Source organism: Pararge aegeria, chromosome 13 (assembly GCF_905163445.1).
Source record: "Pararge aegeria chromosome 13, ilParAegt1.1, whole genome shotgun sequence".
Taxonomy (NCBI): Eukaryota; Metazoa; Arthropoda; class Insecta; order Lepidoptera; family Nymphalidae; genus Pararge; species Pararge aegeria.
Window position 1 is genome coordinate 7,617,859 of NC_053192.1, and position 14,143 is coordinate 7,632,001.

General features: G+C 35.8%; 1 protein-coding gene across 1 annotated transcript; it reads right to left on the reverse strand.

Annotated features, from left to right (window-relative positions):
- Positions 1 to 402: 402 nt before the first annotated feature.
- On the reverse strand, positions 403 to 8,462 carry LOC120628742 (acyl-CoA Delta(11) desaturase-like). Its single transcript, XM_039897342.1, has 7 exons — positions 8,434 to 8,462; positions 8,020 to 8,248; positions 7,055 to 7,185; positions 6,203 to 6,408; positions 4,723 to 4,908; positions 2,685 to 2,841; positions 403 to 573 (listed from the first exon to the last, which is right to left on the reverse strand). Exons 2-7 carry the CDS (start codon positions 8,243 to 8,245, stop codon positions 403 to 405), a joined length of 1,077 nt encoding a protein of 358 aa, XP_039753276.1. The 5' UTR covers positions 8,246 to 8,248; positions 8,434 to 8,462.
- Positions 8,463 to 14,143: the final 5,681 nt, after the last annotated feature.

Below are 14,143 nucleotides of genomic sequence, written 5' to 3' on the forward strand. Positions count from 1 at the left end.
CTCTTGGTAAACAACCTTATCTCTCTTTTCTTGAATATTGTTCAACGGGTATATATGGTTTAAGATCTTTATTCCTCAAAAGAATTACAAAAAATTCGCTTAGTTGAGAAAACATTAAACTTAAAACTAAAACACGTTGTGAGCGAACACTATAGAAGGTACATGTAAATCTATAAAGCATAACTTAATGCAGCTAAAAGAAAATGTTCGTACAAGCGGTTCGTACATACCACGATAATATTTTTGGATTTGTCGATATTTCTGGATTTGCCGATATTTCGACCCAGTTGGATTCATGCAAGATCCATGCAGTAGTACAGTTATATTTAAGAAATGTTGATTAACCACGAAAATCTTAGTTTAAAATATTTAACCTTATCTCAAAGAAAATGTCGACAATAGTTAAGCAGCTTTACGTTCGGGATGATCGACAGTGCTCATTCGGCTTTTTAATTTTTCAGTAAACTCAGGGTCGTCCCATCCCCAAAGGTGATGAGTACCGTCGCCAGTACGCTGTGACCTTTGTTTTATGATATCAGGCGTGACCATCTTCAAGTCATAAGCCTGCCCAATCTGAAACAAAGTGGATTATATGGGTATATGTACATCGAATTATTTATTTATACAATAGGCTGTTCATAAAAAAACTGGTCAGGTTCAGGTAAAGCACTCCGATTTTTTAACTCTATGTACCTAGTACTCATCAACGAGTTGCACTACGTTTTTTAACTCTATGTACCTAAAAAATAAAACAAAGTAATTAAAAAAGCACAATTTTGAAGTGAAACGTTGAAACTTTTTTAGAATCGATGAAAAAAAATGCGTCACGATAAAGAAGCAAACACATAAATGTATAGACTGTAATATTTTACATTAAATTATTGAATAACTGTTTGTACATTTATTCCAATACTCCTGACGCTCTATATCCATCTCATCTTGGTTACTTTTCAGAAGTTTAATTAATTAAATAAAATTAATAATTTTGTTGCAGGAAGTTAGCTTCCCTTGAAGATGCACCATTAACCTATAATGCCGTCATTGAATTCCAAACTGCGCAGATCCTCTATTTATTCCACTATTTTAAAACGTATGGTACCGAGGTTATCACATAACACTGGTAATGATTAACATAAATACACATTTGTAATTATTTTTTCAACTCTCTTTTTGTCCAGGCTTATCTTCGGCTGAACATATAGAAATGTCAGTTTCGATCGCAGGAATGATCTGAGTTATTTTGAAGGAACTTTACAGTTAAGGCAAAGCCAAACTACAGTGTTCCACATACATCTTTGGTTGTGTTCAGGTTTGCGTCTAGCGTGCTACCAATCACAAGAAAAGCGTGTTCGTGTCGGAGCTTTGTGATTGGTCAAAAATGCTGCTGAGTCGTGTGGAGAAAACCTCCCTAAGTTGATCACATACTGCCGTAAGACCGTAGGAGCACCAGGCACCGTAGTAGAATGAACGGAACGCATTTTTATCTAGGTATTGAAGTTGTAAATGGTAGTCAGCAATTCAGCATAAAGGTTCAACCGCATCGAACGTACACATTTTTTGATTCGTCCGGAGGTGTTCTGTGACAGTCTGCAAGCAACTCTATAACTAATTAATTATTATTTATTAACCCAATTCGACCGTTTACAATGAAATTGTATTGTTACTATGTTAATTAGTATGACGTATGACCTATCTTAATATATATATTTCTTGTGTGCGTGTGTATGTCACTGAACTCCTCCTAAACGGCTGGACCGATTTGAATGAATTTTTTGGTATGCGTTTGGGTGGCACCGTGGATGGTTTACATTCACAAAACAGCCCGACAGATGGCGATTGGGTCCGCTAGTTTTGTATTTATTTGTTGTTATTTAGTATATAAGAGCTGAAACTGTTCATAACTTGATATCTTTTTAGTTGAAAAAAATTATCTTCGCCAAAGTCGGTTACAAATTGATTTATTGACATTGGCCAATGATGCTTATTCAGCTCAATCTATTAATATGCAGTGCGGCTTCTAAGACACACGACTCTTGATTATGGGGTGAAACTATGAATGGTTCTTGTTAATAAATTTTTTTCTCTTTTTTTTAAAGGAGCGAGCGCTGTGTATTTTAAGGAAACATGTTGTAATATTTTGAATAACTATCACCAAAATTGTTATTATATGTTGAACGAAAAATAGAAAACATCGCAGGAATTTCACGAAATGATCTTATATGTCATGAATTATTAATGATATCGTAATTGTCATCTCCATTGAAAAACCATGGGTTTTTTTTAACTTTTTTCGTCCCTCCGAAGTGATTATCGGTTTTCATCACATTTTATTATTTATTAGGCGAAAATTATCTCTCCCAATAGGATAAGATATGATCTTCTTTCAATTCATTGAGCTTTATCAACTCTCAGAGCACTGGCGCACAAGTGGAAATAATATCCAAATAATATATGTGTAATAAACTGGGGTAAACTTCTTCTATTCCATGTTCCCGTGCTTTAGCAGGTGGACACGTTATTAATATCCCGATTATTTTCCCCTTTTCAGGGGATTTTAATTTTTGTCTCCCGCCTTTTCTAGCCCTACTTGGATTTTATGTGTTGTATGTTTTTTAGTCCCTCCAAAAGGGAAGCCGAACCTCTAGGCTATCACGCTTCGTTACAGTATTGAAATAAAACTTTACCTTAGCCATTGCGTCTATAAACATGATAGTAGGCGTAAGCATGTTAAGAACGGGGTGTTCAGTAGCGCGGTAGTCCCACGGGAACGTGTGGTGGTAGTTGTGAAAGCCTTCCACGCAAATCATCCACACTGCGATATTCTCCCGGGGGTTCAGTGACCTGTTAACGTTATTATAATATTAATTATGAATAACCTTTTATTGAACATGGAGTTGGTACGTTTTCAGTTAGCTGATACACGCAACCTAAATGTTATTTATTTCAGGGCTTGTATAATAATTGTCCTTGTATTTCGTAGGTAGTTATTGTGAGGTTCAGTAAATTGTAGCTTCGAGTAAAATAGAAACAATTTAAGTTTGGTAAATATCAGAGATTATGTTCCGCTATTCTTTCGTGAGGTAATTACTTACATATTATTGTTGTACCCAGTGGCGTGCACTTCATACATGCACAAAAGCACTGCCTATCCTAAAATTTATATATAGCTCGTATCGAAGGAGGATTTCTGCCATTTTATGCAATTTTCCTGCTGTATGCATACCCTGGTAAGAAACCCTGTGCACGCCACTGGTTGTACCTACATATGATAGTATAAAATATTGTTTCTTAATATCTAGGACATGTGGGTTAAAATTTGTAGAGCATGTTATATTATTAATAGAACATATTAAATCGTGCCCTTAGGGGGAAAAAAATCTTTACCATGCAAATTGCTAAGTCACTTAGAAATATAAACTATGCATAATATATTTTGTTTAGACGAAAAAAGCTTCAAATCTTAAAAAAATATTGAAGAATACAGCACTATTTTATTTTATTTATGATTTCTAGGGTTCCAAAATATATTTTCTAAAAAAACAAATGAAAACTGTCAAACACTTTTATGCGTTGTAAATACGAAAAAATCATTTATTCATAGAATTTTAGTTGCATTGCTTATTATTTTAGTGACCCTTGTTTAGTTGAGGGTACGATAACGCCATACTAATATTATTAATACGAAAGAGTGTTTGTTTGTTATCTATATTAGGCGCAACCGCTGCGTGGACAATATTGAAATTTGGTAGAGGTATGGCTCGTGCTCTGGAGAATCACGTTCCGGTAAACGTTCAAGCATCATGAACTTTAAAAAATTTACTTTGTTCTCATGGCTTACCAGCCAAACCAATTTCGATGAAATTGTGAGTAGAGATAGTACCAGCAGGTTGTAGCCTGGGAACAACTTTACTTTTTGACCCGGAAAAACAAATTCATTCCAGTTCGAAAGCGATTTAAAAAAAACCAAAGGAAAGTTATCAACGCGTCATGACTAGAATTATATGTATACTAGTGGTCCCTCGCGACGTCGTCCGCGTAAAAGTCAACCTTAAAAGATAGACATGCTGTCGCCTGTACCAGGCTTTTTTAGAACTTATAAAGGGCGAAACTTTTTTATGCGTGATTTTATCGAAACTTTAACCGTTTACGCAGCGCACGTGGCGTAAGCTAAGTGGCCGATTTTGAAACATTCTTCATTGGTCCTATGCTCCTTTTAGTCTTAGCGTGATGGTATATACTTCTCGATAGATCAGCTATCCAACACTGAAAGAGTTTATCAAATCAGACTCGTACCTTAATAAATCAGCCGTTTAGTTGCAGTATAGGAAAATAACCTAGATACCGACTGCAGCGCCATCTTTCGGGCTGATTTGTGAATCTAAACTATCCCGGATGCCACCCAAACGCATACAAAAAAATTCATTTAAATCGGTCCAGCCGTTTAGGAGGAGTTCAGTGACATACACACGCACAGAAGAATTATATATATAAAGATATGGTCCCTACCCTTTTAATTCTACTATCAGGTAGCCCTTGATTGTATTCTTACTTGATGCAGTCTAAAATTGTAGCTGACTAACCTGTTAAGGGTATGGCAGTTATACTAAACCCACACACCTAATCGATTTCTACGTAGCATAAAACCACTACTCAAAAATCGATGGGTGGTAACAACAAAACAAAGCTAAAAGTCGATATAAGTTCAATTTTAAAGTGTCTTACTTGTCATACGGTCTGTATCCGAAGACGTGAGCAAAGCTGTTAACGCTCCACACCACATTGATGCCAATCGTATATCGTAGAATAGTGGGTATCAAGAATGCATTGAGCCACGTTTCATTCCAATAATAGACCGGGATAACCGTCGGTAACAAGAAGCACAGGATTGGCATCATCTTCATGTAATGCCTGCGGAGAAATGTGATATTGTTTCTGTAGCCCCCGGCTTAAGCACAATATTGTACGAGTATAGATACTCGTAAGAATTCCGCTCGTCGTCTTTAACCGGCGTGGGATGCGACCCATTTAGTGAATATCCGATTGCGTTTGTTATTAAAGTAAAACCAATTAGTTTGAGCTTAGGTTTTATTGAGGTCGTTTGTTATAACAGAACTCAAAGATCAAAATATTTTGTATATTATGAAAATTAAGCTTTATTTGCTATAGTCCGCGAAAAGCAGGAGCAAATGTTTAATTGTTAACAATTATTCATTGTAAAGTCAACATCTCCTGAGGATGCTCCGGTATCGGAGCGACACTTGCGTAGTGGGTACATTGCCGAAGATCTGTTTGTGTGTGGAGTACAAGGATTGAAGAAATTATAAATTACACCGTGCAGATTCTTCTGATTTTCGCGGAGTATAGCAAATTAAGCTTAATTTTCATAATATTTCATGGATTTCCGCAAAGTAACGCCTGCTTCTATCCAATAAATATTTTGTAAGCTAAAAGCTTGATCAAAAATCAGGCAAAAGTTGGCTGATATTTGGTAACTCAATTGGAAAGTAATTCATAATTTAAATTAAATTCAAAAACGTTATATTCTTGTAGACCTATCACAGGCACTTATGAAGCGTTCATAATATATATTATTACCATTTTTGTTACCATTATTGGCAGGTAATTGAGATAACTGAAGTCGTTAACTTAAAATAAAATCTAGGTGGTTTCCAATCGCGCCCTAAAAAGACCCCAGAGCAAACTTAGCCGGGTTTTTAAATCATGGATATACCACACAACTGTTGATATTTTAGGCTAGTGATCGGCTAATTAAGGTAATTTACTTAAATATGGCACAGTCTTTCAGAAACAAAAAGCGTCCAACGGCAGTTTGTGCTAGATTGCCTAGAGGTGATTTTAGTCATTTAATAGCTACGAAGAAAACTCAAAAAAAAAAATACTTTTTGGTTTCGGTTTATAATCTATGGTTATCTGCCTAATATACTTTTTCGGTAATTATTAAGCAAAGACACATTGGTTTTCTCACTAGACAATTAATAAAAATAGGTTCCCAATAATTCTAAATGAGAACTTATCATTTACGCTTTATTATCTAGTCCAATAAATAATAATTGAAAGTAGTTTTACAGTGTCTAAAACCAAAAACAAAAAAGTAAAGTTCTAGTTTTACACGTAGTTTTTAATAATAAGATAGATTTAATATTAATCGAAATAAAATGTTAGAGAAGAACATGTAACTTACTTTTTCTGGAACATCACGACTGGATCTTCATAAAGGTCGCTGAGATCGATACGTTTTCCGCCTTCAATGACTTCTGGCAACTTCTTGACGCAAAGCCAGCCCATATGCGAGTAGAACAATCCCCGCTCAGCATTATGGGGGTCGGCATCCGTGTCCGCGTATTTATGGTGGGTTCTATGGTCACGAGCCCACTCGAAAATACAATCCTGTGTGAAGGAAGGGAACTCTTATATTTTCTTTTCACTACAAGTCTAACCCTTTGGGGTGTGACATCCCAATCGGTTTTTGCGCGGAATCGTACCGGAACGCAAAATCGCTTGGCGGCACCCGAGATCAATACTTTTTAAGCAATAACTGAATAATACTTTTAGAGAAATATAGTAGTTATAAAAATATTGCAGTGACGACCGTAATATTTAAGTGTATATTTAAGCTCAAATAGGGTCACGGGTTGTATGGCAACAGTAAAAAGGTATTCCCTAATACGAATAATATTGCAATTATTCGTATAGCGTATACATTACATATACGTTCATACGCACGCACATACACGTGTCAATGGAATTTCATCATCATTTCAAGTCATTCAATTAAGGTTGAAAATTGTTTTTTAGTTTATATGTCAACTGTTTCATAGGTGCGTACAATGGTGCAAATATATAAATTTCTAAATTAAACTTAATTGACGAGTCAAAATTGTGCTATCCATTTAAAAAAGAAAAAGTTTCAAAAGGATTTTTTATTACTTTTAAATATTTTTAAAAATGGAATTTAAATAGCCTAAGTCGAGCAAAAGCGTACCGGTTAATTACGACCGTTATTTAATTAAGATAAAATGAGACACTTAAGTACCTGGAAGCCCATAGTTTGCCACAGCATCAGAAGTGTTCGAAGAGGTGTTTTTGCTTTATAACTTCGATGTGTCCATAGTCTATGCGAGCCGGCTCCTATTCCGATTGCACACATCAGATGAACAGCGAAGGCTAAAAAAGTGGTAAAGTCAGCAAAGCCGCATACTTAGAGATACGTAAAGTAAAAGTCTATCTCCAAAAAATAATGCGAGTAACAGGGAGACATAATAATTTAAGCCGTGTATGCTTGCCTTACAGGTAAGATGCTGAGAAGGATACGAACACATTTTTTGCTATTGATATGGGATATTAAAGAAATAGTTATACTCGTAAGTTTATCGTACACTTCATGTTGTAAGACGCAAAAGACCCACGAGCCGCACGCGATAGAATATGACTATTACAGTCGATTTTCTCTTCTCGCACTATTTAGCATTTTCGGCACGGATAAATACTTTGCGCGCTGCTCATGCAACTCTTGCGGCTATTGTAGCAGTCTATGATTAGCTTTAGTGTTTGTAAACTGCAATACAGCATGTTAAGTATATTATATTCATTTTTGAACAATCTCTCATCAACCTCTCTCTGTCTGTATTATGTCACAGTGTAGTGCACAGGTTTCTTATCATAAGCCCTTAAAAAATACATAGGTACCTCACCTATGTATTTTTTTAGGGCTTAAGCACACCACGACGCTCTTATTTAGGTTGGTGGGCTGCAACGTTTAGTATTAAATCATAGTGATTATAGCCGGGAACAAAGCCTTAATGTGCTTAAAGGCACGGGGTTGGCAACTTCAGGCTGTTAATAAAAAGGTCTTGATGGGCAAATTGCCTAAGATGGCTAAGAATTTGTAGCACAACCTCGGAATCGAGTCCTGTAACTCGTGATCTATTTTAGAACTTGCAACATGACCAACGACGTAGTAAAATCGAAGTTTAATATAAGATTATATTATAAATTTACCAAACACATTGGTCTGCCATTTTGCCGACGTTAAAGCCAAGTAGACGCCATACAGAGAGCCTATATGGAGTAAAAGGAACCAGAAGATGTTGAACCAGACGTATTCGTATTTCCTCGGCGTTGCGTTCTTTAGCACTGACACATCTTTTGCTAGTCCCAAGTCTGCAGTTTGAGTATCAGTTTCGAAGAGCACTCCACTTGGCGTAGGATCTACTAGTGGAGGCATTTTCTGGAATAAATGGAAAACAGTTACGCTATTCTGTATCCTCAGAGGTAAAACCAGAAATTTGTTGGTTTCATATTGTAAAGTTGACCATGACAACTATGCAAAAGGAGTTTGTAATCGGTTCAGTTACTCTTTGGTTAATAAAGATTTTATTATTATTCATTATCTTCATTATATTTACCGCCCACCTTTATCGCCCACTAAAGGGCGCTCGTCTCGTCTCTACAATGAGAAGGATTGGTGGACTTCACTCGTCTTTGAGATCATAATGAAGAACTCTCATTATGGACTCTCTCAGGTATGTAGGTTTCAACGCGATGTTTTTCTTTATCGTTGATGCAAGTGATATTTCATTTGCCTAAAACGCAACTAATTTAGAAAAGTTAGACACGATCCCCGAGAGTAAAGCCGAATTCCTAACCACTGAGCTATCACCGCTTTGCTTTTTTTATTATTATATTATTACTTAAACTTGCGCGAGATTGCGTCAATAGTGTAAAAACTTCGTAGAAGAATTAATCTGAACTGTTAGCTGAAAATAACAACTTGATCTTATACGTCATAAGTCAAACATGATAATGATACATCATCTGTTGACAGGCTAAGTGTTTGATTGCGATTTTGCCTGATACAAAGTCTGATTTTGTAATCTATAATAGACTTGTAGGTATAATATATATAAGGTAGGAACTGAACCGTACTAGCCAATAAAACGGCCGATTAGATACGTTCCAATTCTACCACCGGACTAAACTATAGTCTTTCTACCGTCGCTTAAAGCAGTATTCTTTAATTTGCTGACGTTTTGTTTATTGTTCTTGTTTTGGATGTCAAAGTAGGTATATAAAATAAACTGTTATTTGAGATTATTAAAAAAAAAAATGGTGGGCATCAAAATACCCTGCCTCACAAGACAAGACCTCTCACATAAAGCGCAAAGGCAGGTAGGTCACCAAAAAGGGAGCTAAAGTTAGAACTTAAAAATAAATAATAATTTAAAACAAGAAAAGATAACTAACTTACTTGGGAATCCGATAGAAATACAAGATTTTAACACACGATTCGCTTATATACGTGTTAAACAATAGGTTTGCATTAACATTTCCTGCTTACTTATTTAAATATAAGGGAATGGGATCTCTTGTTACAAATTGACCCACAAATTACTATTGTTCTAATAATCAAATAACGTATCTAGCAACATGATTTGTATGCATGAACAAAGTAGTTTATATGATCTTCATTATAGATTCTGATTTTGTACATAGTTATCAAACTTCTGAAAAGATTTTACAAGTATATAATCATAAATTTAATTTTTCTAAAATAGATAATATCAAAAAAATAAAAATGAGATTTACCAGATTTTTTTTTTTTAATGTTTGTGCGACTGTACAATTTCTGCCGTATAGCGATTATGTCGAACGAATCTGCCGAATCGCAAATCAGTCGAACCCAGAATCTGTTCAATACCGAATAAAGGAGTTGAAAGTACCTATACGAAACGAAAATGAAAAAGGTCAACACCTTCACGCCTATTTATGTCCCACGGCTGGGCATAGGCTTCCGCTCTCATAGGTGGATTAGAGTATTGCCACACCACGCGGATCCGATGCTCATTGGTGCGCTTTAAATATTAAAGATTATCGTACGTTAGTGATAATAACCGGGGATTTACTGGATTGATATCTAAACTTTAGTACTGATAATTTTTACAGGCAGTAAAACTCTAACAATTATCGTCATGAACCCGGGATCTCGTGATCCGTAGTCAAACATGCTTACCACTAGACCAGCGTGACACTACGACGACAGATAGATAGGTAGATATACACTTTCTTGCACACAAAGTCGTCAGAAGCAGCACCATTGAAGTACTTGCAAATTATACAATTAATTAATTTCTTAATTACAAGGTTGCTTGGAAGCATCCGGCTCCGCTTTCATCTTTTACAAGTTAGAAAAATGAATGTTAAAGTGTAAAATGTAAATAATTGATGTTGGAAAACAGTAACTGCTGAGTTTTTCGGTAGAATCTGCCTTCCGAACCGGTGGTAGAGTCACTACAAAAAGAAGTTTCAAAAGTGCTTATATTAGGTCTACTTGAAATAAATGAATTTTGTATCTTGAATTTTCTGTAAAGGCGGTATTATAACTAAAACAATCTCTTCCACATAAAACTTGAGAAAAGTAATCCAAGATCGTATAGGTAGTTTTATACCGTGTAAGTTACTTATACTACCTGTAAGTTCTAGATAAAGGTAAACCTGGGTTAATCTTGATCATGCTCAAGTTTGCCAAACGTTCAAACTTTGGCAAAGTTGTTGACAATACAAAGGCTCAGCCAGCGGGCGTCAGACTAGAGCTGGCGAACTGAGAGGCTTCACAACTAGTCTTAGCATGTTTTAGTTCGGGGAAATATTCTCTATTTCTGAGTTTATGGTAATGAAGTAAAACTTCTAAGAGCACTATGATAATTTTCTTGAACGGGAATAAATAAGTTTTCATCATTGTTCCACTCCCGCGTGTAGCAGAGACTAGTTTATTTTATTTCTTTATTTATAAATACCATGCAAGGTCCGTGGCTTATACACATTATTTTAGCACTAAATATACTTGCACAATGGGATCAGGTAAGGTTACGTAGTATACACTATACTATAGGCAATATATTATGGAGGTTGGTGTTGATTCGAGATTTGACAACCTTCCTGGCGCATCGGTGATTGCTGTGGTTTCAAGTTGAAGGTGCCGTGTTCGATTCCTGCAGGGGCAATTTGGAAATTTATTATTTCAGAATTTTCTTTGGATTGGTCTGATTTTGGCCGTGGCTAGTTACTACCCAACAGATAAAGACGTGTCGCTCAGCGATTTAGCGTTCCGGTACGATGTTGCAAAGAAACCGATTAGACATACCTCTGATCGGTTTAATATAATTGCCATACTCCCTAACAGGTTAGGCCGCTACCATCTTAGATTGCAGTAACTTGTAGAGAAGAAAGAAAAAAAAAGAAAAGATAAGCCTCTTACAATAGTGTTTTAATATGAGTTGTTTTTACTGCCTCTGTGCACGTGCAATCCTTACGCTGTGTGAAATTTCAAGGATTTCAAGGAGAGAAAAAACATATCTCTGACTTATATGGAAAAGGGGACCTGCATCTAATTCGTGCTTTTGATGAACAAATCAACCTAGTGCAAGGCTAGGTAAAGGGGAAAACACGTAGGTGTGTTGCCTAGAAACTATGGTATCAAACGAAATAAGTAGAGAAATTTTACCTGATATTTTTTGAGAAGCCACCATCAATGTCCACAATCAATTGTGTCCTGTATGCAAGATTATGAAATACCTTATATAGTATTCGAAGGTGCTCGATGCTGTTTCCCTGATATGTGAAAGAAGTGTTATTACTATTACACAAGTTGTTTGTTACAGAGTTGCGATAACAAATAAAACAAAACAAATTCGAGAGGGAAAAGTTTTAATCATACTTCTAGGTGACTAGAACTTTGTTATGATTTATAACACATCTGGTCGTTTTTTCTTACTCCAAATTTTTTCTCCCACTTTCCGAGTGCTTATGTGTCCCGCATAAACGAGAGTTTCAAAAGCTCAGTGCGTTAAAACCTGACGTGCTAATTTATTTTTTATTTCACTACATGCCTTTGACTGCAGTCTTAAGTGGTGGTAAGTGGTGATGCATTTAAATATGCTAACTCCTGATCAGTTTCTATGCGACATCATACCGGAATGCTAAATCGCTGAGGACACGTGTCTATAGGTAAGGAGGCCATGATAATGTCCTCCATGACGTGTCCGTCAACGACTTCTTGGCTTCATCGCCTGGAGTGTGCGCGGATATAGATAGCGTAGCCTTATTTAGTTTTAAAATTTCGATGACACAACCCACAGTTGACCACTGTTATTATAATTATACAACGTTGAATTACTGTTCAAGGTATATTTCATAAGGAATCATCCTGAATACTATTAAATCAAGAGAATCATATTTATTTTTCCAAACAAACGAATACAAAACATTCTAAGTGTTAACTTATGACAATCCTATTGAAGATAGAAGATTGAAACGCGCATAGTAGGTACCTACGCTACGCGACGCGTACCTACCTATAGTCGGAAAAATGTAATAGGCCCGTTTTGACATTTGTGCAAGACCATAGAATGTAACTTGGAACGAAACTGAAAGAAACAAAAAAATAAAAATCAATTAGATACAGTGTTTTAAAAAATACGTAAATTTTTTTGGGACGTTAAATAATATGAAAGAATATATCGCGAGTATTCTTTTTCCGCTTACTTCATAGTAGCATGCAATTTATAATTGTTGCGAAACGTTCCGAAAACAGTTACGTTCTGTCTTTTTTTTTTTTTTATACTAGAGTTGTAACCATTTTTATACTGAATATCGAAATTAAATATTGTGTAGTTATCTTTACTGCAAAGAATGAGCTTGGTTCTCAAAATGGGTTCTAAATAATGAGTCTGAGATAATGTATCTGACCAAGCGGCACATGACTGAAGCGTCCCCGCGCGCACTGCGCAGTTTTTCGTTCCTCATCTTGTAAAGTTGACTGTGCGCTCGTTTAAGTTTGATATATATTGTTTACTATTACGTTAACTATGGCTCTTCTATTTTGGACATTAATTTAAACATAGTGATTTGACTCGATTTTTGTGTTTGTTGTTATATAGTACTAACTCTGTTTCAACATGTTGAAAAGTGGACGTATAATCAACAGCCAGTCACGCGTATTGGTTGTGAAGTTAAAGGAATACTTTGAACGAACGAACACTTTACAATACATAATAATATCAATCAAGTACTGATACAAACTTGAATTGATTTATTGTGAGTATCGAGTACAGAGTCTTATGGTTCCATAACTAGTTAAGTCGCAATGACAAATGTCAAAACGGGCCTATTACATTTTTACGACTATAATAAAGTGACATTCATTTGATTTTAATTTTGCATGTGATGTTAGGGCTGTATCTAATTTCTATCAGTAAAAACTATAGTACTTTAACTCAAAAACTATGAGCGTTTCGGTGTCTCAGAGGCATTATATAATGTACCTCTAAAGCCTGTGAAGATTTATTTCGGTTTTCATTTACACGTTGTATGTTTAGGAAGTCTTTGGCCTAATCTTTTTGTTGCGGCGCTTTGATTCAAAGAGTTTAAGACGTTTTTTTTCAAAAGTTTTACATAACATCACTTTCTGCTCCCATTTGTTTTAAGGTTTAGTGCAAAGTTAGAGATTGCGGTTGTGGAACAAGGCTCCCACCAGAACAGACTAGAGAAAATTCAGAAATTATAAATAGCTCTAAGTGGCCTCAGCCGGCTATTGAACTCGGGACCCACATTAAAGACATTCCACTCACCACTGCGCCAAGGAGGTCGTTCACATTACCAAATGTAGAACAAATTTTGCAACACCTCGTGCGCTGAGCCAAATAAGTGATTTGTTTTTATTACTATCATACGTCGACAACGCCTTATAGAAAGTGCCTTGCCCAATATTCTTGGCAACTAAGTACGAGCTTAAACTGATTTAAGACTGAGATACATCTATAGATGAATCGACCTTGTCGCGAACGCTTAAAGCCAACTACAACCGGATTATCTCCCGTCTTTGGGAAACTAATGATTTTAGCTGTAGAGCGCCGAGCGTTAAATACAGCTATCAAAGCGGATATACAGCAGAGATGAACAATATTAATGTACTTAATGATTTTGAGCGTACATTAAATCCTTTCAGCGAAAACAACTGTCTTAATCAGTAGCTGTCAGTTCAAGAACCTTAATCGCATTCGACATAGGATTTGCCAAAACCAAATTATTAAAATACCAATATTTTGATGTTATATTATTTTATTGT